At 38.0% G+C, this 26,958-nt stretch overlaps 1 protein-coding gene across 7 annotated transcripts in view; it reads right to left on the bottom strand.

Moving 5' to 3' along the window:
* b3glcta (beta 3-glucosyltransferase a) overlaps window positions 1–26,177 on the bottom strand; it is a 54,911-nt gene extending 28,734 nt beyond the window's left edge. The window contains exons 1-5 of one of the 7 annotated variants that reach the window (XM_044202804.1): window positions 25,036–26,006; window positions 24,734–24,926; window positions 17,260–17,303; window positions 16,226–16,249; window positions 5,800–5,839 (exon numbers count right to left, since the gene is read on the bottom strand). In XM_044202804.1, coding sequence (XP_044058739.1) covers window positions 5,800–5,839; window positions 16,226–16,249; window positions 17,260–17,303; window positions 24,734–24,749 — 124 coding nt within the window. In that variant the 5' untranslated portion in view covers window positions 24,750–24,926; window positions 25,036–26,006. Of the gene's footprint in view, window positions 1–5,799; window positions 5,840–13,556; window positions 13,620–16,225; window positions 16,250–17,259; window positions 17,304–24,733; window positions 24,927–25,035; window positions 26,007–26,032 lie in introns of those variants that run through there. The other 6 variants (XM_044202800.1, XM_044202805.1, XM_044202802.1 and 3 more) reach the window with 6 other exon arrangements.
* Window positions 26,178–26,958: the final 781 nt, after the last annotated feature.

The following is a 26,958-nucleotide window of genomic DNA, read 5'->3' as shown; positions in this document are numbered from 1 at the left end:
TGTGCTTCCTTCTCTCTCTGATCTGATGTTTTTCTCAATGCATGGAGCCACTGTTTAAAAGGCCATCACCATCTGGTCTCTGGCAAACTCTGTGTGAAGGCTTTGAGTGTTGCGTGTACTCACTTCCTCGCCTTCTCTGCATATAAGAAGGTAGAAGATCAGACTGATTAAAGAATCAAGGATGAACTAAAATGTGTTTGTATCTCTAGGTGTATGCATACAGGAATGTGTAGTAAATATCTCCACTTGAATGTGTGCTCTCGTAGTGACCTGACCCTGCAGTGTTGCCACCTCATTGACACAAATAAATAGTGACACTTCCTTAGAGCAGGATGGCAGACGTTGCCAAGTGGCAGAGGAACTGAGAGCACATGACCTCTAGGCACTTCTGCAGCTCTGTCATCTCCATCAGTGTCACAGAACAGGTGTGTGTAGTCACCAGAGCTGTCACAAGAACGTTTTATTTCAGCCTTGAGTATCTCCATCCCCACAGTTAAATATACACATGTCCATGGCAAGACAGCCGACAGTGCGCAAATGAATGCCTAGATAAGTGGGAGAGCAAGATTTTAAGTCTAGTTCAATATTCTGAAAAAAAGAAAAAAAAAAGAAAAGGAGGAGCATAAGTATCGAAAGCAGATCAGTTGTGCAATTTCAATGACAAACGTCTGCAAAAGTCTAGAGGGATAAGATTCTGCAAGTGGGGCCATTAAGCTGTTGTGGGAACAATGAAACTGTCATGACAGATCCAGAGCTCTTCATCGCCAGCACATATTCAGAGATGACAGAGGATGTCAATAGCTCATTTCCATAGTCGACAGGCATGGCTCCCCATCCAGCAGCTGATTGTGCTGGTGTAAAACCTGCTACACTCCAATGACTCACATCATTGGACTCCCAGAGACAAGATGACCCAGAATCATCCTTCTCCTAAAAATTCCCCTCCATCTCGCTCTTCCTCACGTCCAAAACGGTGCATCCGAAAGACATACTAGACCGAAGAGAATTGGGTTGCAGTTTCCAGACTAAACTAACCATGACCGTCACACCAGACAGCACCAGGATTTAATAGCCAATCCACAGACATCCGGTGATATTCAATATAGAAGCCCAAATTCAATATAGCCAACGTTTTAGGCTGTTGGAAGTTTGATTTAGCCATATAAAAATAATTTACTTTCCCTATAGGCAATCATCTAGTGTGGCACAGGCCTATGTGTCATACAGCAAGTGAAACGATTTTCTATCAGCCTTCTTCTCATATTAATACAGACTTTTAATTGCTTTGCACAAGATCAATAGAGGGCATGGTGTATTTAACTCTCAGCTTACTGCTGAAAAGGTCAGTGTCATAAATATCTCAGTAAAACAGAGAGGGGGCCGAAATGAAGGGAGCAAAATGAGGAAGCAAACCAGTAGAGAGAGATACATTGCACTACAATTGCAAAAGAAAGAAAGAGGAAGAGTGTGTGTGTGTGTGTGTGTGTGTGTGTGTGTGTGTGTGTGTGTGTGTGTGTGTGAGTGAGAGAGAGAGAAAGAGAGGCATGCAAGAGGGGAAAGCCATCAGAGGGAAAATTCACTCTCCTGTAAAAATTAGCTCATTACAATTCTCTCCAATTAGTAACGCAAAAACACACATACAAAACAATCACACGGCAGATGCAACATGTAAAGTTTGGAAAAAAAGGGTCCACAACCTGTGATAATCACACTCATTAGAGGTTCAAGAGTTCATAACTCCATGGACAACTCTGCTGAAGACTAATGAGTGCTGAACTCAACCCTTAAACCTTACATTAATAATTCAGGAAGCTAAGGCAATTAATGCAGAACAGATTCCAGGTTTTGCTTATGAAACCCATTCATTATCCATAATAGTATTTTGAAAATGGATGAGACAGCGCTTGAAAATAAGTTTGATTTTTCCTAATTTCTAAAAAGCTGAATTCTTCTGGAAGATGCAGGATTTCATACCCCATACAGCAATATACGCCAGCACTGTTTGGGACATTTGAGAATTAATGCGTGATGTTCTTTTAATTTGGAAAATAAAGTTATCTGCCGTGTTCAGAATAATTAATACAGAAAAGCAGGGACAATGGAGAAACATGAGAGGCTAAGAAAACACGGAAAAGTAAATACACAGGGAATGTTAGTTGGTACGCAGGAAGAGTTCAGTCAACATCTTGTGAACATTATACCTTCTTGAAGACACAATACGTATCCCCCTGGCCTGAAAGAAGCTGGCTCCTGGCCACTTCATGAATATAATACAGCTGCAGAGGGGACAGTAGCGCTGCTTTACTGGGCTTAATTATTGTTATAGTGATAATCTGATTTAAATTCTGGCACACCTTCTCTGCTCTCAAGCAATGCCGTTCACTGTTTTGGTACAAACTTGCCCTATACCCTTAACCATCAAACACTATGCATTAAAAAGAAAAAAAACACCTTAAAAATATAAGCAGCTTTTGGCAATGTACCTTGCATCTGCTGTTTGCTGAAGCACTTTTCTTTCTACCACAGATAAAGAACCAGACCTTTAGGTCATTTACTTTTCTACAACATCAACAGTAAACATCTGATTAGTGCTATTTCTTTAGTCAAACAGCACAGGCTTATTTCTACTAAAGTTCAACAATCATTCTAAGAAACACAGGTACTGGCCATGACTAAAAGAAACTGTCAAAAGGGAGCAGAAGAGGCAGAAATAGCCATTTCTCCACCATTGTAGCACCACTAGACCATAATGTAATGCAGCCAAGAGGTTTTTTTTTAAAGCAAGGAGATCAAATCATGATTGACCAGAGATCAAATCCTGCTTCATGATCTCTGTATTAAGGTTTCTTTCCACCTACACATACAACTAACACCTGAAACAAGAAAGTTAACGTGAATTCTCTGGAGATGGAATTCACATGGAGAGCACTCAGTATGTAGCATTTGAGCCTGCTTTTAATCTTTGGTTTACTTTCTTACATTTTATTCCACACATCAGTGTCTCCCTATTCGTGGGGGAAGACACAATTTGACCAACAAAACTAAATAAAGTTCTAATGTAGGACGATGTGATTTCCTTACAGAGTCTCAGAGGTTATCAGTATAAAATCCTTTAGGAACAAGTTGCATTATGAAATTGTGATAGAAGAAGACTCAAATAGAGGCAGCCAACTGTAATTTCTCAGATCAAAACATATCTACACATCAACTGAATTTAAAGGAAAACAGAATATATAATCTTACTAATAGTAAAGTAAGTAAGACATTACTGTGGTCGGGGTGAATAGCCAACGGGATTTTACTGCCTCGTTATGACATTACGTAAGATAAGAACATAATTGCCTTGGATCTACTTACTTAAAAAGCTGAGCTTGGCAGACAAGACATCAAAACGGCTGAATCAGGTTAAAACTTCAGACTTTTCTCAATTCATTAACAGCTATTCTTGTCCACATGCATTACCTCCAAATACTGCACATGTATGTATGTATGTGTGCCCTAAACCAGGAGCAGTAACCAGCAGAACACTGGACATGATCTGAAACGACTTTCTATACTTAAAAAGTTGGTTTAATGGAAAAAGTTCTTTATACATGCATTATTATTCATTACTGTGTCTCCCCCACTGTGCATATAAAACATAATTTTATCCATATAGAAGAAGAAGACGAATTAATTATTATTATTATTATGACTTGTGGCCCTGGGCACTGATGGAGAACATATGCATCTATATGCGTTTTTTTAACTCATATTTAACAATGAAGTTGTCTATCTTTATATTGTTGCTGATTTGAATGAGGCATTTCAGTGGGTGATGTTCCAAGGTTTCAGCTATCTGTGTTGTTGGGATGTAGCATGTTGCATTTTTAAAAAACACTACATGTAGCACAATATGGCCCGAGGAATCACACTGCTTTTAGTTTGCTCTAAAGATATGGAATGTTGTATATCTGCAGTGTGTACAAACTGTAGTGGCTCATTTTATTCAGACTTAAATGAGACATCACTATTTAGATTTGGCACCCTGTACTTCCTCTAAAGAAATATTGTTTGAGCGATTACTTCCAATACTTTCTAAAAAGGTCACCAGCTCCTTCAAAAAAAAACAAAACAAGCCATTTATACCTTTTGATGTTTATTGTATTGTTAAAACAACAGAAAGTCCATTTTTCCTTTATTCATCTTCTGAATTCCTGCCCACAAACAATATTCTTTGCAGGCGAGCGTAGCTTTTCTGGTGTGACAAAGGGAATTACTGTGGTGGTGCCAGATAGTGATGCTCCATTTTTCAGATAGCTGTCTGTTTGTATTTCCTCTCTGTGCTGAGGTGCCAAATGAGAGCATTATGAAGTTGCTTTTGTGTGCTTTTGCATCTGTGGTGACCCAGTTGAATGAACAACAGGCAGAGGTCCAGAAAACTGGCTCCAAACTCCTCTGCAGGCTCCCGAAAATCACTCTCAGATGGAGATTGTATGAGCCCCCTGAAGCATGAAAGGCATGCATGAGATCTTTTTATTTGCTCTACTTATGAAATTCCTGGTTGCTGTCAAATCGATAAAGAGATGGGACTATATTTATGAAAAAGTCTGAGGAACTATGAAGATTACATTTTCAAGGCAGGCATCAGACAAAAGCCCTTTTAGCATTTTCATTTAATAGCATTTGCTATTTAAATTTCACACTGTCCAACATTTCTCATTTCAAGATTTACTATTCATGATTATATTAGGTGATAATGTATTTCAATCCTTTGAGCATACAGTTCTCTTAAAACTGAAAAATACTAGTAATAGTTCATCTCTTTGAATGTCATCCAATGTTACAAATGAGTTCCACTGATGCAGACTGATTCAAATATCAAACAATAAGATAATATATAGTCCTATATATGACCCGTACTATGAATAGCAGCTTTGAACACAGGTACTATTAAATACAGCAGCAATGCAAATGCAAAAAAATATAAATGAATACAAATATGAATACACATATAATAGTCTATAATAGTATCATTTATTTTAAAATTATAGATATACCTACAAATAAAATTTACTTTGGGAAACTACATTTGTTATTATTAATATGGTGGGATTTATTGTTGCTAGGGAACAAAACATTAAGCAAAGTCTGGGAAGAAAGATGTACCTCTATAGCTGTAGCTATAAAACTGTGTATGTCTTTAAAATGATGATAAAATATAGTAATTTAGTTTTGGGGTCCAATGTAAGATCCATCTGACGATCAAAGCTGATATTAGTAAAGAACCTAGACCAGCTTTTATGTTCTGTCATATCATTAAGGAGCATATACTTTTACCCAGAAATTAAATAGTAGTTTATTGGACAACATAGTATAAAGAATAGTGTGGTGAACTATCCCCCCTTTCAGGTGTGTGCACAAAGAAAGTCAATATATCATATTTTATATTATTTTATTTATATATTTTCTATAAAGTGGCACATGTAGATTGGCTCCTTTTACATGACATAGCTTTTATAGCTATTGCTAAAAGAACAAAGGCTAAGCCTGTTGGTCTCCTATCTGTACCCTGTAATTGTTTGTACTAGGTAATTATAAAACTACTTACAGTACACAGTTTATGTATTTCAGGGTCCCTCCTAAAAGCAAATTTGTTATCCTCTTATTCCTTATGCTTTAGTAAGTATTTCATTGGCACCCCATATGTACAGAATCTTTTCACTGTAATTTTTGGCCTGTAATATAAAGCAATATTATTTTTGCATATTTTTATTACTTCCTTAATTTTGCTACTGCTATAATTAAAAAAAGACTTACCCAGTTGATTGTTGTGGCTCACTTGCATATCATCTTGGCTCTGAAAAGACAGAGAAACTTGTTAATAATTACAGCAACAAAAAAATGTTCAAACACGTCTTCAAATAATGGCCTACATACATCCACTTTTGTTATAACAAAAGATGTAGAAACTGTCAAAAAATGGCTTGTGTGAAGATGCTCAGTTTCAGCTAAATGCTCTATTTCCTCTTCCTAATCACTAATTAAGACTTAGTGATACTAAATATGGAAAGCCCTTTGGGTTATTTGGAGAAATAATGGGTGATACCCCACGTCATTAGTCCTTCCTAATTGCGTGGGTTTTGTGCCTGCAGCATTTAAGCTCTGTGCAGTCGGCTCAATTAAGGCCTTCAACACTGTTCCACCTCCAGAGCTGTCAGCACACGCGGCAGACCATGGAGGAATGAGTAAATCAATCACAAGCTGAGCAAACTTTGAAGAACTGTCTTTTACCTCTATCTTTCAGAGGAAATCTTTCAGTCTTGGGAGAAGGCGAGAATGTACGAGTTCTGGCTGTTTCCAGAGCTCTAGAGCGGCAGAGTATTAATAGATAATGACAAACTGAGGCCTGTTTTGATTTATGACTTCCTCTAGACTAACAATCATTTTACTGGCAAGCTGTTGCAGCCTTCAGAGAGCTTAACTAAGTCATAAATTCACTCTCAACGGGTGTGGTGCAGTGGTTACAGGGAATCACAGTAGTTTGGTGGTAGTTGTGTGAACCAGCCTATATGTAACCCGCTTTCTCTTAAGCCATTTTCATAGTGGAGAAGAAACTATTAATTTAGTCTCCTGCCCATGAATGGTTTCCTGCAACTGTCATGACTACGCATCATTTATTTTTTGTAGGGCACGTTTCCTGCACTTCCTATCTTTCCTATTATTTTCATCAAATCCTGAATCAAGCTTTTCGACAAGCATCGAGCGGGCACATTTTCAGATGTAGAAATAATCGTAGAAAGTTCACCAGTTATAAAGATATGCACAGTGATGATTCGTGCATATGTGAGGCTCTCTATCTTCTCTTATTTTTTCAGGTGATCAGAGTTAGAGGCAAATATATGCACAGGCAGAGAAGATCATATCAGGGTGATTTAATTCAGTGGGTACAAGACATCAGCTTAATTGGACTCAGTAGCATTAGTCATGCCCAAAAGGTTTCTGTCTCATCTCATCACACACCACTCCTCTGAAATAATTTCCTTAGCTAAACAGAGAAGGAAAAAAATGCATCTCGCAAGCCAGGAGAATCGGACTCATTATCAGATAATTACTCATAAAATCTTTCCAACTTGAAAAAACACATTATATAACAACAGGTTTATATAGAGGTATAACTAATCAAAAAAGAGCAGGGAAATAATCATAAAACAAATGAAGGAGTGTAGGAGTTTGTCTGGATGAATAAGGTAGCTGAGACAGAAGAAAGGCAGGTGCAAAGTTTTTCACTCTGTCTCCTCCAGCACAATTCAACTCTCAGGCAGAGGAAGCAGAAAATCACTGCAGTGTCAAACAAAATAAATCAAGACCTCCAGTGTGATGAATGAACTGGTCGGTGAAACGTTACCGATTACATTGATTGTGTGTGTGTGCGCAACTGTGTGCATGTGTGTCTACTACATGGTTTTACATGAGCCTAAATAAGACCCAATGTTTTATGACAAGTTTTTAATGAGGCTTTAATGAAAATCCTGTTAGTCTAGCTGAATTATAGACACTCCTACAATGTTATCAATTTGTAATGTCCTGTGTATTACGAGAGTTCCTTCGTATTGAGCGGTTGTAATACAGGCTGTATCAAAAAAAGTCCAAAAAAAAAAAAAAAAAAAAGTAGCCTCCTCATTCATTTCAGTTAGACCATTTTTAAACCCTATTTTGGCACAGCAGGGGTTCCATCGCAGCTGCCTCAGGCAAAAAGGTTTAACCAAAAAGTTGAACCTGGCTCAGCTGTTCCACAACACATCATCAAGCAGCAAGCCATTGTTTTTGCCAGTTGATTACATGAAAGTGCACATTTTTGTACTGTAGATTACTTGTTACTGATTAGCTGGCAAACGCTGTGAGGGAGGATAAAATAATTGTTGCTGTAACTTTAAAGCGTTGTAAAACCCTGTCTTACAGTATTAAAAACAATGGTGCAGTGTTTTGTTGTCTGTTTACCCTTCAAACTCATTGATTCATTACTCAACCTGGACATCTGGGATCATATTTCATCCTCTCACCTGCAGCAACACGCCCCCACCAATGCAGGCCTTTGTGCTTCTTAATGCAATGCTATTTTTTGAGTCTGAGCACCTGCTTAAGATACCTGGATTACGTCTTTATTTTTATGCTTTCCTATGTTTTCCATTTACCAGTGATATTTTACATGAAAGATCCATTATCGACTTCCAGTGTACTGTGGGTGAGATAGAAATATCCTGAAATTATGTCAAATTATCTTTATTTAGCCTGTTACCAAGAGAAGTAAAACCCAAAACAACATTAAAGAACAGGATTTGGGTTCAGGTTCAGGAATTCAGTTTTGTGGTTTGGTTTATGGACAACATTCTAATATATTTATAAAATACAACATGTCAGACTTTGTTAGGGACAAAAACAACATCAATATTGTAGTCTTGGACTGATTTTCATCATTTCCCTTGGTGTTTACACACCAAAATAAGAATACAGATTTTTTTATATATATATATATATATATATATATATATATATATATATATATATATATATATATATATATATATATATATATATATATATATATATATATATATATATATATATATATATATATATATATATATATATATACACACACACACACACACACCAGTTTTTTTTGTTACAGTGTTGACATTTTATAAAAGATGTATTTTTCCTTTAACGGCACAATCTATGACAAGGTGAATGTACCTCAAATTTATATGGTCAAAAAGTTACTTATTGGACTTTTAACAAAATACCTTTTTAAATCCTGCTCCTTGGTCACACTTCAAAAAAATCCCTGCAGTGGAGTGGCACAAGGGCTACAAATCTTTCACTGGTCAATGATCTAATATTCTGCGGCAGAGTGAACTCAGATCAGGTCTAACATCATTTTCGCCATTACTGAGAGATTGATTATTCTCAGCTCACAGAACTTGACTCTTTTTGGTCTTCTATGCTTCTGCACGCAGGTAACGCTCTCCTTAATCCCATCTGACAGCAGGCTGTCAGCCATTTGCAGCGGGAATCAGACACCCATAGGTGTTAAAAAGAAATTGCTACGAGTCTACACTGTCCATCTGAAAGGGTTAGTTTCACCATCCCTTGAGCGCTTTTGATCTGTGGCACCACAGCACTGATACAGACAGACAGAAAGATTGTGCCTCTTGTAGTTTAACCTCAGAACAACGGCAGCAAAGGCTTTCCCAGCTGAGGAGGACATGCGTAAACTTCTCGAGACCGATGCTCAACCGACTTAATGTGATATGTTATGTAACCAAGGACACCCGCAAAGACAACCCTTTGATCCCTGCCTTTGATTTGGAAGCTCTTCACATACATACACGGCAGAGCTCCTGCTCCCTGCTACATCTCTCAATCCCCGAGGGCACAGACGCTCCACTGATGTAAGTGACCCATCAGGTCACATTAGCTTTCTGTTCAGTGATGGCAAGAGTGATTCAAGGTTGCAGGATTTTCTGAATTTTGACATGTGAGAGAAAAATGTGTGATGTTTACAGAAGCTGGAAGCCTAGAAGGACTTTGAGCACCTCAAATACCTGAGGAGTTGATCACTAATAGTCATGTCTTCACTCTACATTTACATAGGAATAAAATGATAAAATGATGTGCAAATTGTCAGCTTCATGTTGAGGATGCTTTCAGATCTATTGAGCAGTTTAAGAATTAAAACGCCTTTTGTATCCCTCCTCTATGCCAGGGTGTCAAAAGAAGTGACAGATTAAAATTTCATTCAATAGTAATTTTTCATACACAAGGAAAAGCTCTTCATGTGTAATGACTTAAAATGTCTGCTGCCTAACATCAGCAGGCTATTCTTGTGTGTGTATATATTTATAGTTTACCTTTGGAGTGATAATGGACCTCTGTAATTACATGTTCGCTAAGCCCCGCCCCCTGTTATTTACTGTTGCTAAGCCTGTCAAGCTCTCATGCATCACTTATGCAGTTTACAAAGATTATGGAGGCAGATTTACCACTTGAAATTCTTAGTATTTTTTAATTTTTTTTAAAAACAAGGTGTCCTTGATTTGAGATGCAGGCAGACAAAAGCATGCTTCTCATTCCTAGCCGGTGATTGTTGATTTTGCTGGCTGAAAAAATACCCAAGAATCCTGTAAAAGGGGTCTTAAAAATAAACTGATTGCTACATACATGATATCATGCTAAAAGGTTGAGGCCAAAGCTGCATGTCTCAGGCAAAAAGGCAGCATCCTACAAGTTGATGATCCATGTAGAGGACATGGAATAAAACAAGCATTGTTCCTTGCAGGGGGACGCTAGTTAAAATATAAGATCAGACTGTTACTTCTTTCTAACATAACCCTGTATAGCTGCTTAGCTTACCTACTTGTTTGTACTTTCAAGTAGTATGTTTTCACTTTTAATGTTAAAGTACACAACATTAAAAGAAAATTAAAGTAAAACAATGTAGTCAAGCTAAACTTAACTGACTAACTAACTTTATCATTAGCTACATGTTTCAAGCTGCCATCATCTCATCACTATGCATCTAAATTTACCTCTAAATTTCAAACACTTTTTTAAAAATCAAGGCTGTTGTAGACTTTGGAACTAAAGTATTATGAATAGAGAGGATCCAGACACTGGAATAAAGTCACTCTTGTAATGTCTGTATTTTGAGAAAAAATAAAACTTAAATGGTCAAGTTAAATCACTGGAATAAAAACAAAAAGGAGAAGGTGTTCCCTGCACATACAATGTGGATCAGTGATTGGTCATTACGTTAGCACATTTACAACTCATGCACGTTTCTGTCTGGTTGCCGATTGGTCGACTAAACGTGCTGCTGCTTTCTCCCACTCACGGAACAGTGTTAGTCCAGAGAGCCACAGCCACATGGGAGCACATTCACCGAGAAATATTGGCGACTCTCTTCAAGAGAGAAGAGTCTGCCTAAAAAGTCACTAAATTGGCAAGACTGCTAATGTTAGCTAATGCTAGGCTACATCACTGCAGCTACTGTCAACACAAATGACAAAGTAATTATATATGCATCCAATTAAGGTAACTTTAGTATGCAATTAACTGGCATACAATGCCGTGCTTATAGTGTTGGATGGTATCCATAGCAACAAGCATCCTGTCCCCAGTAAAGTAGGTAGCAGTGAACATTGCGTAGGGCGCTATGACCGACCTAAATTATTTTACGTCTATGGGTTAAACAACTTCAAATGACAAAATATTCGTTTTAGCTGCCCTTCTTTCTCTCTCCCTTTGTGCAACAGACACACAAATGCACACATAAAAGGGATTTGATTAAGAACAAGTGGCTTAGCTTCATTAATAATCCAGAATAAAAGTGAGAGTGAGCTACTAAGGTCACTGCATTTAAATTTCACATTTGCAAGGTAATGTAATTAGCAGGATAAATTACAATATTTAACTCCCGCAAGCCTGGTTTAATCCACAGCTTGCAAATTCTGTCTGAAAAAAGGTTCTTTGCTGTCCGGAATGTAGTAAACAATATTAAAAGGTTTGCCAGAATCTGGACTTTGATCATATTCTTGATTACAGTTTTGGTTAGTTCTTGTATAGGTGCACCTGCTGTATTGGTTTCTTCCTCCTATAATACGTTTTAGCTGCCCTCTCTTGTTTATCAGCCCTGTGACTCTAAATGTGGTGTTTACCTGGATGAGCAAACTTGTTCTTCAAAGATAGAAGTATATGTTGTGTTAAGTTTCGACTTCTTTTCTTCAGGGTCTCTTACTTAAGTATTAATAGTACTCTCTTGTGTGTTACTCTATAAAGTTGATATTTTTTCTTCCATAATTTTACAATTTCTCACACAGTAAAACAGTTCAACAGTGACACTCTCACTTGGTTAGAACACTGTACACAGAAGGATTCAGCTTTGTTTTTCTAGGCACAGGAAAAAACTGTTGCCAACAGAGGCGACTAGACTGCACAAAATTGTTGACAGGGGTCCAAATCTGGTTGCCTTGGGCAACTGCTGTGTAAGTTACTTAGGGTCACAGTATGCTCCCTGGCCTCTACATGAGATGGCTGAGAGATATTTTGACCAGATTTTAGCCATAACCATTAAAAAAAAAAAGAAAAAAAAAATGGAGTTTGGTCACACAGGAAAACATTACTCTAATGCTTCAGCTTTCTGGACTATATCTCAGTATTGTAGATTCTTTATCTGAATTTCTCATGAATGGAACTCATTGCCATAAATATGGCTTACATGAGCAAGGTCAAAAGGGTTACAAAAGGACACTGTGCTGTGAAGTGCTATGTGCAACCTAAACCTGTATCTTATGATCACTCTAACTCAAAAGAAGCAAATTAGCAAACACTTATTAAAGTAAAGTAAAATTGGGCACAGTTCTAGAAATATAACAAGGTAATAGACAAAGTTGTTTCAAAAGATATTTTCAAATTAGGAGTGGTTAGTGCCTTACAAATAGAAAAACAAGTCATTTAAGTTCAAATACCAACTGAAATTAAATTGCAGTTCTTTAAACCTAAGGTAGCTAACATTGGATAAACTAGCAAGAGACAGCTACATTTTGAAAGTCTCCCTCTGAAACCACTCCCCCAAAACACATTTTCTGTGCAATGAGTGCAAAGGCAGAGTGTGTAAAGAGAATTTCAACAAATATAACAAAAATGCTTCTGAAATGCATTACCTACCCTAGCTTTAAGTAGAGTAAAACCATTCTGGTATCCGTCTAAGTAGATGGAGACCTTATTTAGATACAGCCAATCAGATCTTGCAGAAAGCAGTAACGTTAGAGTTCTACCATTAGGCAGACAGTTACACTGAATAACAGCCAGACAGCAGCTACACAACACAAGAGCCACAGACTCTGAACAAACACCACTAGCTTTCCTGCTAAAGTTCTTATCTAACTTACACACATGAACACAAGTCTTGCCCTGCACCTTATGTAGCTTGTTGAACGAGCCATCAAACAAACATTCACGGGGTAAAATTGCACTGCTAACGTCAGTTTGTAGGCTAGATAGCTAATTAGCTGCTCAACTGCAGCAAATGTCACTTTGTCCATTTAGATGCCGGTGTGGTCCTTACTCTCAACAACACACTGTCTGCTTGTAAGCTACAGTGCAAGTTTGTTTACTTTGTCTCCGGTTCCCCTGACGGGGCTCAGACTGCCAGCTGCTGTCAATCAAACACAGACACCGACACGCCCCTCCCGCCGAAAAGAAATGAGCATTTCTGATATTTCCCCAAAGGCCTTTTTTCCTTCCTTATAATAATAATAAAAACAATTGACAATACATTTTAACAAAACAAACACTTTTTTTTACTGCAAAAAAGGATGACTAAATGTGATTTAATTTGGACTTTATGATAAATTGGGTTACTTTACTAGAAGAGTACTGTTGAAATGATGTCAGCTAATCCTCTAGGTGCTCATAAGTACCACAGATTTTGTCCATATAATATGGTTCCAGAAAAAGATTGTGTTAATGGATGCAGATGAGTGTGTACCGCCTGGCCAACTGTTGATATTCACAGTTTTTGTCCAGTTGCAGTGGGATCTTTTCTGCTGAGATAAGGTCATTGCAGAGGAGTTGAAGCAACCGTTTGAGTTTGATTTTCTTACGACTGCCCAAGGTGAGAAGATGCTGGAGAATAAGAAAAGCTATTTTACAAAATGATGTTTAGCAGAAAGCACGACCACCTGAAAACAACAGAGAAGATGTTATTGTCCAATCAGACATGATGATTTGCTACCTTCCTTAATGACACAATTCAAGACTGGTCATAATGTCAGCAACTGAATGGCACTTAACATTGAGTGCAGCCTACGCAGAGATGAAGATCTATACTCCAAGGATAAAGGAACTGAGCAAAGTTGGTTATGGCGGCAAATAAGAAGGGCTTGTGTCTCCCATCTGGGTTACAAGTTTACAAGGACACTATTTTGTGTAATTTTGGCATAATTGGGAATTGAATTAAACGTGTTGTTCCTGTCTGTGGAGCAGTTTTATCCTGCACAGCCTGAAGATGAATCTAAGAAAATGTTTGCATTATGTAACTTTGTGAAGCAACCCTTTTAGTCTCAAAAACACATGAAAGAACGCAATGACTCACAAAGATCAGCACCTTTAATTACTTCTGCTGTACTGGTTGTGTTCTTGTGTGTGTTGTATGACTGGTTGTTGCTTTTCCCCCACATCTAGGAACATCGCCTAAAGGTGAAGCTGCTCCTTAGCTTCCTGTTTGGGCCCTGCAATTTCTTTTAAAAGTGTCCTCATGTATCTTGAGAGGACCAGAATGGTGGCAAAGTGACAAGAACTGTCAGGTGAAGAAAAAGCTCAAATTATTCATTGGCTTTGCAGGAAGTTTGTAAATAATTTCTCACACTGTGTAGTCATCATGCATCCTTTCACTGTTCTGAGTCCTTCGAGTGCATGAGATCAATGCACTTCTGCTTACATTAGCAAACTTTTACTACACTTGTTGTTTAGGCTGTTTATGAAGCCCTGAAGCAGCAGATAATCGTGGTACCTGTGCTTGCCTTCGCTAACTTCTCCAAGTCATTCTAAGTTCAAACTGATGCCAGTTATCAGAGGCTTCAGGCCATCTTCAAAGGAGGGGGAAGATGCTTAAACTTGTTCCATATGCAAGCCACGGACCATGTTCAAAGACAGCCACTGAAAATTACACTTTAAAATGTTTACGGCTGCAACCATGTTTCCTACTTTACATATCATAAGCCTTTTGTAGCAATGTTATATGCAACAATATTGATCAAACGAGAGTATGTAAATTTTGAAATCCTGCCTGAAAATTGAAACAGATGATAATCTTATCCTCCACTGTAAGGGAGCAAACAATAAGCCACGGGTTGCAGAATCACATTGAAAATGCATTTCTCAGTTTTAGAAACATGTTGTATGTTTAATACTACTTGGATGTTGCTACTTTGCATTCTGAGATTAGCGTTACCCATATCACACACACACACACACTACAGGAGCCCCCTGCAGATTTAGCCCGATTTGAATCGTGATGGGATGAGCCCAGCTGTTTGAAGTCAGATGGGGAATCCTGTCTTATTCAGTGCCAGATCTTCTATGCTGACCACTGGCACAAGCTCTGATCAAACAGTGGTTTAAAGGCCTACATTGCTGGTTTGACTCCATTAAATGCAAAGATATATACAATGCAGTTTACATCAATGTCAACCATTTCCAAAGCATACTATAAAGTCTTAGATTCATTAACACATTGTCTCATCTTCTCAGAAGCCAGATAGATAAACCACATACTTATGATTAATAATGGGTTATTAAAAAGATCAGCCAGTTGATTTTTATATCAAAACCAGTGGCTGACTGAAAGATAGGAAATGTGGATTCAAAAATCTAATCAAACAATCTATAATTTTGGGTAGAAGTAATATGAAGAGTAACTTATTTGTTGTATATGGGCTAAATCCTCAAAACACCAATATGGCCTTTAACATTAATTTAAACTGTGTTTAAGCCAGCATGATGTTTATCATTTACTCAGAACTACCTTTCTATGCTTCTGAACAATTCTGTATAGTTGAGAGAAATACCAATCACGTTTGGTGTGTTTAACAACTGAGTTGTGACTGCTGTGCACTGAAATTCCTGAAAACCAAATCTCAGAAATTTCTGGCACCAACAAAAACAAATATCTTTGTTAACATGGATTGGAGAGGCAGGAATCAAAATGATTTTGGATTTGGATTGTCCAAACCAGTAATACATTTTTGATCTGAAAGCTTAGATATGTATTGTATTGTGCTTGATCTTATAATTCTTGATTCGTTGCTACAAAACTGTTTTAAGCAACACTGACAAAAAAAAAGGTCCCACATACAGTACACTGCAACTTTGTTAGAAAGTCAATAGTCCTCTGTGGAAAGAGCAATAATTAATTGCTTTTTACCAGCAACTGGTTTACTTTTGAAATAATAAGATCAAGTGTGTTTACTTTAGAGTCCACTAATTTATAAGCATGTGTCGCAAAATGTTGTATACAATCAGTCATGTGAATGACTGCCAGGCCTCCCGCCATTGCCCTGATTTAAATTCCATGACTTTCCATAACTAAACTGGAGCGCTTCCATGACCTAAAAATTTGTATTCCTTTCTAATTTGTTAATGTTATTCTTCAGCGCAGGATATCTAAAAAGGGGGCAACAACCTGGTTTCCACTTTGCAGTTGGGCCTGGTGAGAAAAACACATGACAAACATTACTGAATACAACAAATGTCTGATACAAGGTGTAACATTTTGACCCGGGAAACACCGGGCAAAATGTTGAAAAAGCTGTTTTTCTGATGCTTTTCATAGACTGAAATGTCTAAGAATAGATATATTGTAACAGTTCAGACTAAAAGTAACTCCATAAACCAGTTTCTCAGCTTTTATGTCTTTTGTTCCAGGACATTAAACAAGATTCCTAAATTACATTTCCATTGTTGTGAAAACATGGCTCTTTCCATTCCCTTGAAGGGTTTCTTCTCCTGAAAGGATGTCATTTAAATCTTTGCTTTATCACTGACAGGCAGCTGTCCCTAATCGTTCTTTTATACAAAAAAAAAAAAAGTGCTTTGACTGAGTATCCTTTCTTAAAGGGATATTGATAATATGGCACAATAATTTTGGGGAAGAAAACCTTTTTGTTCAAATTAGAGGCCAACATCTTTGTGTGCTTTTCATAAATGCAAACTAACAGAAAACCAATTGTTTTCAGGATGTTTTTTATTTGCACTTATATTACACTGGATGTTTAGTTTATGACAATTACTGCCTAACATGATTTACAACAATATGAGAAAAATGAAAAAGTCAGAGTGAAAGGGTGAAACTTCCTCTGCAGGGAAAGAAGCGGTAATTTCCCTTTTCTGTGATGCTAAGCACCTCTGCCAGGAGGCTTACTGTCAACATCTCCTCACACCAATAAGAAGTAGAGCAAGTGAACATGTTAATTATTTATTGAGCAGCAACTGCAGAAAATGAGGAAAGAGCGAATGGATTTGTATTGAAGAGCAAATTAAACATGGTCGTCAATTTCAGCTGGTCAGGTAATTAAGGCTTTAATAGAGGTCAGGTGACCAGGAAATTAATGATTAACTCTAATTAACACTAATTATCAAGAAACTAGCAACAAGGCAAGGTTTCAGACTAATTTGCACACAGGAAACAAAGAATCACGTGTCAACTGTTTTTCTTACCTGTGAGCCTTTTCCTGAGCTGCCAGCAGAAAAGTTGATGTGAACTGTAAGAACAGAAAGAGAAAAAATGATATTTTAGATAATGATACAAACAGCAATTAATCTGTTTACACTGAACCATAAACTATAAATAGACATAAGCTGTCATATACAGGCAGGGCGACACAAAACCAATCTGCTTTATGTTTGAAGAAAATATTTAAAACATAACTCCGTAACATAACTTTGTGCAGAGTCTATGTTGGCTCTCTGACAGCACGATACATCTATCCGAGTTTATAATTAGAGCCAGGAGAGCTCCTATCCAATTACATTGCCATCGATTCTGAGACAAGAAAATCTTCACAGAGAGATTCCGAGGATTTCAAATCAATACATCAAAAAACAGCCGTGTCGTTGAGAATGAATTTATACAGTAGTTTGCATAAAATCAGGCTGCCTGCACTCCAACATCAGTCAGCTTTAAATCTGACTTTAATTAGGTGATAGAACTGAGAAAGAGTTAAATTTCCTCTCCTGACTCGCTGCAACAGCCATTAAAGGGCAAATGAGTGTTGATTAAAACCTAAAAAGCAGCAGATATATTTTCTAGGAACAAGACAGCTGAAATGCTTGCTGTAGTGCAACATCTAATCCAATACAAGATACACACAAAAAAAGGTACATATTTCATAAGATAGATAAAATCTCCATGACTTTTCTTTTATGACCCAATCTGCAGTAATTTGGTCAGATATTAATTCCATCCATTGCAAGGGAACCCTCTTAAATTATTCACAGAGCTGAGTTAACTTCAAAACACTTCAATGTGTAAAGCCTGGAGTGATGCCACCAGTTCAGAACAAACGAACAATGTAATGAACCAAATTATTTGAGTCATGAAAGCACCTAAAAACAACAGTGGATGCGAGCCAGAAATATTATTTTTCCATGTTCCTTTCAAAAAGAAGCATAAGATGTCTAAGAAAAAAATATAAAAAGTAAAAAAATACCCACATACCCATAAAAAGGTAGTGATTACACCCAAGGTCTTTACCGATTTTCATGGCGAGATACACAGTATTTTCAAAAAGGGAGAAGATTGATTTTCACACACACAATTTTTATGTTTCCTCGCATCAAACATCTCTTTTGTTTGTTGCTGCAAGAGGACACTGTGCACTGCCGTTTACAGTTAATAGAGTTTTTCTGTGACGAGGACAGCTCAGAATATGCTGCAATAAGAGAAAGTAATGAGACAAACTAGGGAGAAAACAGAAAAGAGCTGCTGATTACCCTGCAGATCAACTAAAGTCTCTTGAAATAAGAAAAAAACAAAAACAAATAACAGTTTCTGTGGCAAATCTTATACAAATTACAGAGATTTTTGTATTTTTCAAACAACTATTCATCTTTATAGAACAATACTAAAGAATATAAAACTGTCAGGAACTGTCTCAACTTTTAAGCCAACATGGAAAAGAAGTCATGAAAGGGCTCAGAATAATGTAAAGTTTGAACATCTACAGTTCCATGCCAACTGAGGAAACTATCTCCTGATGAAGACCACATTAATATGGTTGAAAGCCCCTTACCACTTACCGTAGTTAAGTACTGCTATCTCCACAGGTCAAGAATGAACTGCCAAGCTCAAAATAATTTTTTAAAACACCTATTATATATTTTACAACAGTCATTAACTTGTTTCTTATCACCCCTTCAAACACTCCCAGCAAACAAGTGTACTCTATCTCTTACATATAAAACATTATGGCTCCTAAAGAAAAGAAAAGCCTGCCGCCGATAAAAGGAACAACTAAGTTGTCTGTCTAATAACAATTTACATTACACTGACTTTTTTTTTTTTTTTTTTTTTAAATCAGCAACAAAATGCCAGCTAAACCAGAACCAGGCTAAACACATGATTATCTAATGTCCATGAATCCTAATTGCCATGTGAAGTTCACAAACATAAAATCTGATCCAGCAAATCATGAGTTCTGTAGAGCGAGTAGAACGACTACATTGTCATCTGGCATCCCAGTTTCTGTCAGTATTAAAAATGCAATATTTGGTGTGAAACGAAGTCTCCTACAGGAATACATTCAAGTTCACGATACATTCTGCTACAGCTGCTCAAACTTCCTGTCTTTTCATGGCTCACCCTGGAGAGGGAGAGAGAGAGAGAGGGTGAGTAACTCCCTAGATAATGTCAGGAGTGCTGATGGGAGCACCTCCATCTCATCGCCTCCTCAGCCTGCATAATTAAGTCTGTTGTTTCCAGCCATGTTTTCAATTGAGCTGCACCGAAGGGAACTTGCTTGCTTTGATTTTAGAAACTCTGGAAATCACTGTACATGCTGAACACTCTGAATGGTTTAGCTGAATGCTTTTCAACAAGCATCGAAATTTACTTTGTCACTGTAATCAAAGCAGACGTCCGATGCAATTAGACAGGAAACACTGTTCTCATAACAATGGGAGGGAATCAGGTCGGTATGGGTGTATCTTAGCAGAATTCAAAGAATCTAACAAAGAAAATATGTATAATGGGTACATACTTTACAGAACTGCAATTTCTCTTTTCTTTCCACTAGGAGCTATTTCCTTCTACGAAACTATCTTGATGGATTCATAGTAATTAAGCAATGATTAGCTTGTTTGATAGTTGGTTGGTGTCTGACGTAACTTTCCACTTCATTCAGGATTTAATGGGTACAGAGAAACACCACGTAAAAATACTTTGCAGTAACTAAATCACATTAACAAAGGCAGCTACACAGGTGCATTATATTAACTTGAATGCTAATTAGCAGTCAGTGTCAGCTTTAAAAGAGCTCTGATAATCACCATGTCCATATGTGAGCGAGAAAAGCTTCAGAAGAGGCTGAATAGTGAAGAGCTGAATGTGCAGCTGCCCTGGTCCTGAAAAACAGTTATTTAATCTGGCAAAGACAATAAAATTTAAAATCATGTTAGCTTCACAATTCTGATATTTATGGTGGGCCTGCCACCATGAAAATTCTTCTGAGGCCAATGCACAAACATCCCCAAGCTGAGGGCCATTAAACCTGGATTCACCTCTTACCAACCTCTTCTAAAACCACAGACAGCAGCTCCCAGCACTTGAGTTCAACAAGAACACTACAGTATCTGCATGACACAAAATGGTGTAGAGTGGCTGGTTAGGACAGACAAACATTCAGCAAGCCAAAGAGACTCAGATTTCTCCTCTAGAACTGGCAACTCTAATCAGAGGTAAAAGGAGAGTGAATATTGTTCTTAAAATTCTACTGGTGGTGACAGAGTAGACTCAAATGGGATTCTCATGTCGCTCTGTTTCTGCCATTAAGGTGTGTTAAAGTTTAACACAAAGTTAATTTTCATCATGCAAATTTGATGGCTGCAGAGTTTTTAGTGCCAACCTGACAGAGGTTAGCTGTAGCTGCTAGCTAACTGGCTGTGTGTGCAGATGTGCCTGCAGCCCAGTGTATATGAATTATGTCCACAGTGAATGATTCTGCACCTTTACGTCCAATACCACTGTTCAATGCCAATGCAGGAAGCAGTAGGCTCTGTATGTATAGCATGGCGGAAAGTATTGTGAGGAAGTTGGGGTGATGTATGGACGTGTAGCAAGTCCAACTTTCATGCAGGAGATGGGTGTTTGCTATCCAGCACAAAAGTTCAACGAATGTTTGCCTTTTTATATTAACCATATCCATAACTAGTTAACAGTGTGTAGTAGTTGCAGAAAGTGAGAATTTTTAAAAATGTCTATTCTGGATGCTCTTGTCTGGCGATAGGGTTCGTGCCTGTGAAAGAGTGACAGCTCAGTCAAGGACTGATCTCAAAACTTACAAAAGAGCTCCAATTCGGTTTGTTATGGAGCCATAGTAAAGACTTTTATTCTTGTCTGTGTGCTTTCTAACAGCTCAATGAGAAGCATTCTGAACTCACGCAGACCTGTCTTGACCTCGACCTAGAACAAATCCTTGTCTGTTTGCTTCTTTCAGTTGTATGTATGTAATCATTCTCCCTTTAAAATCTGCTTTGTGTCCAGTCTGAACACATTTCCAAAAGATGAGTCGATATAATATATCAAGGTTTGTTACTGTGAGTTTTGGATTCCACTCTCTGGTCCCTTATAAGTCAAAAATGACTTAATGCAGCGTTAACCCATTTTTCCCCCCATTGTTGGTGAAAAATCTGCAAAAGTTAATTTCAAATGACCAGTGTTTCCTTCTATAATTCTTTCATGCAAAAAACACTTTGTGGAGGACAGAGTAAGCAAACACTATTATAATAAAAGTAGCTCCTCAAAAGGACTGGCACAGATGGCACACAGTTTGCACTGCACATACAGTTGTAATAATGCATCTGACTTGTATTTTTGAAAACGGCTCTGCAAACTATTAGGCATGCAGGAAGCACAGGCTTCATCTGGCATTGTGTCATATTAAATTTAAACTTTTTATTCCCACTCAAGCACTGCCAGCAGCCATCTAGAACCCATACTGGCAACTCCTGACCCAGTTAGAGCTTCTAGTTGTAGTATATGTATGTGTCATTTCATAATCACAATATTGATATATATCGTAAACTCTTTTTGGGGGAATAAATTGGGAAATCAGGGAAAATACCTGACAAATTGAAGTACTTGATCACACCGATGCAAAAATCATAAAAATCCATTGTTTCCAGAAAGCAGACCTGCTAATAATGGAGCTGAAATGCTAAGCTGATTCATTGATTGTCAGAAAATTTATTGGCAACAATTTTGATAATTGATGCCCAAGATGTTCTGGTTCCAGTTGCTCTAATGTGAAGATGTTCTGCTTTTCTTTGACTTATATGATAAACTGAAACTCTTTCGGTTTTGGACTGTTGGTTTCACAAAACAAACAATTTGAAGATGTCACCTTCGGTTCTGGGAGCTTATCATAGGCATTTTTCACAATTTTCTGACATTTCATAGACGTTTTCTCTATCCAACATAATTTGCTGGGTTGTCGACATCGGCCTAATACAACCACATATACATTAGACAAACTGTATAGTGTATATTGTCCAGCCTGCAGAGAAAACTCAATGTTGAGGCTCATGTCTAAGATCTGATCTCATTCCTTCAGTCACTACCAAAACCTTGTGACCACAGCTGATTGGTCAGATTCAGAACACAGACAGCAGCTCTCTCCTTACCATCATCACCAACATCAATCTCACAATTCCTATTACTGTCACTTCTGAGTAAAGCCCCAAGGACACCTGAATTTAGGTGTCCTTGGGGATGGGCGGAGCAAACTTGCTAACTGTTTAACTTCATTAAGATGACAAAGCAGCAATAACCTTTGAGATGTTGTTTATTGATATGAAATGAAAATGTCAGACTAACCATCCATTCATACTTTTTTTTTTTTAAACTAAAAAGGGATAAATGTAGACGCAGCAGGTGCAATGAACATGTCTCAGTAGCAGAGCATGAAGACGCAAAAAAAATGCGCCATTTTTAGAATTTCCCCACACCCTCAATGACGGAAGATGAATTTTTTTTTAATTTACAGATTTCAGTTTAAAAATCTACATAATGTGCACAGTACTCTCTCTGTCCCAAATAACGTACATCTTTGTAGTATAACTATATAAACCAACAGTCAAATGCAGACTTTGTGGAGCGGCCGCATGTGCCACACTTGAAATGCGGCTCATGTGGACTCCTTGAGAGTTGTAGCCTCACACTTGGGAGGTGCTGCTCCTCATCCCCACTGCGTCATACTCCGCTTTAAACCGCTCCAGTGCACATCAGAAATGACAGTCTGCTGAAGCCTCATGGACGACATCATTGAAAAACAGCAGAGGTGGCACCCTAATGTCACCAAACTGGACGCTCTCCAGACCTCGGCTGCGCCTTGATGTTAGGGCCATGAATATTACATATAGGGGGAGAAGACAAGCAGCCTTGTCAGAGTCTGATGCCCAGCTAAATGTGCTTGAATCTGTGCCAAACACAGCTTTCGCTCGTGTACAGGGTACCGGTGGATTGCAGCAGTGACCCTGGCTGCCCATACTGTACTGTATTTTTGACATATCCACAAACATGAATAAAAATTCTGATATATATATACACACGTTTTTTTACAGCATCTTCAAGTACGCTAAAATGCATCATTTCACCCATATTTAGTTATTAAACACAATTTCTTGACCCACAACCAGGAATTAAGTGAAAGGTGATCTTAAATGATGTGACAACTTTTCTTGCATTCATTAAAAATGATGAAAGTCTGTAAAATAAAAAAAAAAAAAGAGACCAAGCTGATTTTTTACACGACATAAGCATGATCAGGTGCAAAGTATGCAGAGAAGGAATGTAAAAGAGTGACTAAGCGTAGGTTAAAAACTGATTATCCTAGGTCGAATCCAATTAATAATATATCAGTGTGACTGGAAGACATTTCTTGCAGCATTAAGATTCATAGATACTCTGTAACCGATCTGTGGTCTTAGACACGACAGTATTTTATTATTTCCCGTGTTATATACCCAGGCAGATGTCACCCTTTCTTGCAGTACTATAATATTTGCAGATAGTTCTGGTCTCTCTTTTTTTTTTTTTTTTTTTTTTTAAATTATTACACTGACATTTTTCAGTCCTAGCAAGGCAGGCAGAGTCTCCTGCACTCAGCATCTCTCACATTCTGTTCAGGAAGACACATGGTACACAATATGCATATGATGCAATATTGGTCACTCACTGTAATTCTCTACACAGCTGCTGCCACACATTGTGCTCTGCACCCCACCCAAAGGACGCGAATCTCTGAATATATTCTGTACATGCAGAACATATGCATTGACATACTGTATGTAAAGATTCTTATTCTTAATGGTGAAAGACATAGCACTGTATGCAAGGTACTGTAGTGGTTAAAACGTGCTTTATTCCTGTGAAATTAAATTCACCTGAAATATTTGACATTTAAGCCATTAACTGTTTGTTCAACTAAGCAAGCAACTCGGAAGCAACTTGGTAGGAAATTAAAATAATTGTCCACAATTTAACATGTAACATGTTTCTGCAGGAAAATTAACTACATCTTTTATGAAAAAAGTATAATGACACTTTCAATTGGATGTAAGACTGAATATGATTTTCCCCTTCTGGCAAAAAAAAAAGAAAAAAAAAAAGCAATAAATCATTGTATGCTCACATAACAGCGGCTGTAGTTTAATCTTCTACTTTTGTTTCTAAAGTCCCGGTGCAAATCCAGAGTGACAGAGGAAAACCTGACTTGGTAAAGCTTACAGTAGCTATAGCCTGAGGTGCATTCATCCTCGGGCTTGACACCCACTAGGGCAACGTCGATGTGTCAGGAAGAAGCTACTTAACGCCGCTTGACGCGAGTGGGAACAGATTTCCACAGAAATGCCGTGACTCCAAAAAAGGAGATGGCTTTCAAACCTGTTCCTGTGATTAACTCTCATGTAAACTTACAGTCATCGGTCTGCATAAACCCACATGGCAACCAGTACGTGCAAATCGCCTTTCAACTCCTCAGGAAGTTGAGTCGAATCATGGCTCCGCACTTCAACAGTTCTGGAAATGGGCTACAGCTCGCCTCTTCTCGCCGCCGAAAAACACTGTATTCAGCGCTACACTGTCGCTTCTTTCCAAACACGAGCTTCACCTTTGAAAACAGGACAAACTGTTTACTGTTTAGGGTGTCATTACGTCCCTCACAGCTGCCTGGTCCGAGCCTCCTGACAAGCAATTTAGAAAGTAAAGTGAGTACTTACAGAGGGAAAGGAAAATCCAGCAGCCTGCCACTTTGTGCCCGATGTGAGGGCTGTTCGACAGCATCCTGGGAGAGTCCTGTGAGCGGTGTAGGTGGCGGAGAAAGCTCGCAGAGCATGGGCTTTCTTACGGTGTTAAAACAACAACAACAACAACAACAGGGCTTTTCCTCTTCACAGTTTCACGGAAAACGGGGAGTGGGTTTGTTCTCCGGTAGGAGACATCCCCATTTTCTGTACAAGGCGCAGGAACGCACTCTGCTGGCGGGATGAGTTCACTGAGCTCAGCTGACAGGCAGCCCGACCAGATGGAGGCAAAAAACCCCCCCAAAAAACCCCAATTAAATCACACATATACACTTCGTGCTGCTGCCTTCAAGTGCTCTTGTGAAACTCCTGTTTTTGAGAAGTAGACGTTGAAATACGATCTTGTTGAGCATTCATTTTTGGAGAAGATAATGGCAAGATGGACTGTGTAACAGCGGTTCTTTTGGCATTTATATTGTAAATAAAATCAATGGGTATAGCCTAGAGTTTGATCAGAACTGCAACTTATACAGAGAGAACCTTAACAGGGCCGTAGCTGGGATTTTAGAAATACTGAGGTCAGGAGTAGGGCTGCATCTAACTATTGTTTTCATTATCATTAGTTTTAATGGATTGATTGTTTGGTTAATAAATTAGCAAAAAAACCAAACACACTCCCATCTGCATCGTGATGTCTCCTTGTCTTGTTTTGTCCGACCAACAGTCCAAAACCCAAATATATTCAATTTACAATAATACAAAACAGAGCAGTGCAGCAAATCCTCATAATTGAGAAGCTGGAGCCAGGCTCAGCCAGCAAATGTTTGGCCTTTTTGTTTGAAAAATGATAATCGATTATCAAAATAGTTGCAATTAATTTTCTGTAGACCAACTTTACGATCAATCAATTGTTGCAGTTCCGGTCAACTATTCAGATATATGTAAATAGGTACGTAAAAAAAAAAAAGCATACCAGAATCAACCTCAAAAACACCATTTTGTAATTGTTCAATGTTAAGTCCTCCTCTGGCTGTGTAAAAAAAAAAAAAACAAATTTTGAGGAACAGTGATGGCAAAACCCTGAACCTTGACACACCTGACATTTAGTCTTGTCATAACAGGAAAAGCACAGGTGTAACTAATTGCATTAATGATGGCTCCATTCCAATTTAGGTCTCCCAGTAAGCCATTCCAGTGGTCCTTGGATTTGGAACACCTAAATGGGATGCAGCCATCGTTAATGGAATAAACACCTGTGCTTTTCTTGCAACATCAAGTCAAAATGTCTGTTGGGAAAAAGCCCAATCAGGGCCTGCAATTTATGTCCCTGACGGTGATGTGTAGACACACTGTATGGTAGAGAACAGTTTTAATGATATAGCCTCAGTGTCTTCCAGTTAGAATTACACTCAGTTGGAAACCATGCTTGCATTTGGAGAAGCCACAGGGAACAATTTATCCAAACCTTTTCCTCAGACTTCTTTTTTGTTGATTTTAAAAACCCACATATTTCTATGGTGTCTCAGTTCTGGGGAAGGAATTGTGACCAGTATTTAATAATGTCATATTTTATTTACATTATTTATTTAAATGATTTATTAAACCGCCTACAAACCCATGGTATACCCATACAGGTGTCTTCACTTATTTTGCCTGATTAGACCTCTTCTCCGGACTGTGTAGGTGTGTACAAACTGTGGTTCACTGACAACTGTCTCACTTTCCTTTGAGTTAAGTTGAACTTATTAGATTCCACCTTTATCACTCAGATTAGTACACAAAGATTGGTTACATAATTTATTCCCAGCATAACTTCAACCTGAGCGGGGTCCTAATTAACCACAATAACTGAAAACACCTGCATAGGTGTACTGGGCCTGTAAATACATTTAGTTACTA

This window comes from Siniperca chuatsi, linkage group LG7, assembly GCF_020085105.1.
Source record: "Siniperca chuatsi isolate FFG_IHB_CAS linkage group LG7, ASM2008510v1, whole genome shotgun sequence".
Lineage (NCBI taxonomy): Eukaryota > Metazoa > Chordata > Actinopteri > Centrarchiformes > Sinipercidae > Siniperca > Siniperca chuatsi.
The sequence above is the reverse complement of the archived record's forward strand: the minus strand, read 5'-3'. Positions and strand labels throughout refer to the sequence as shown.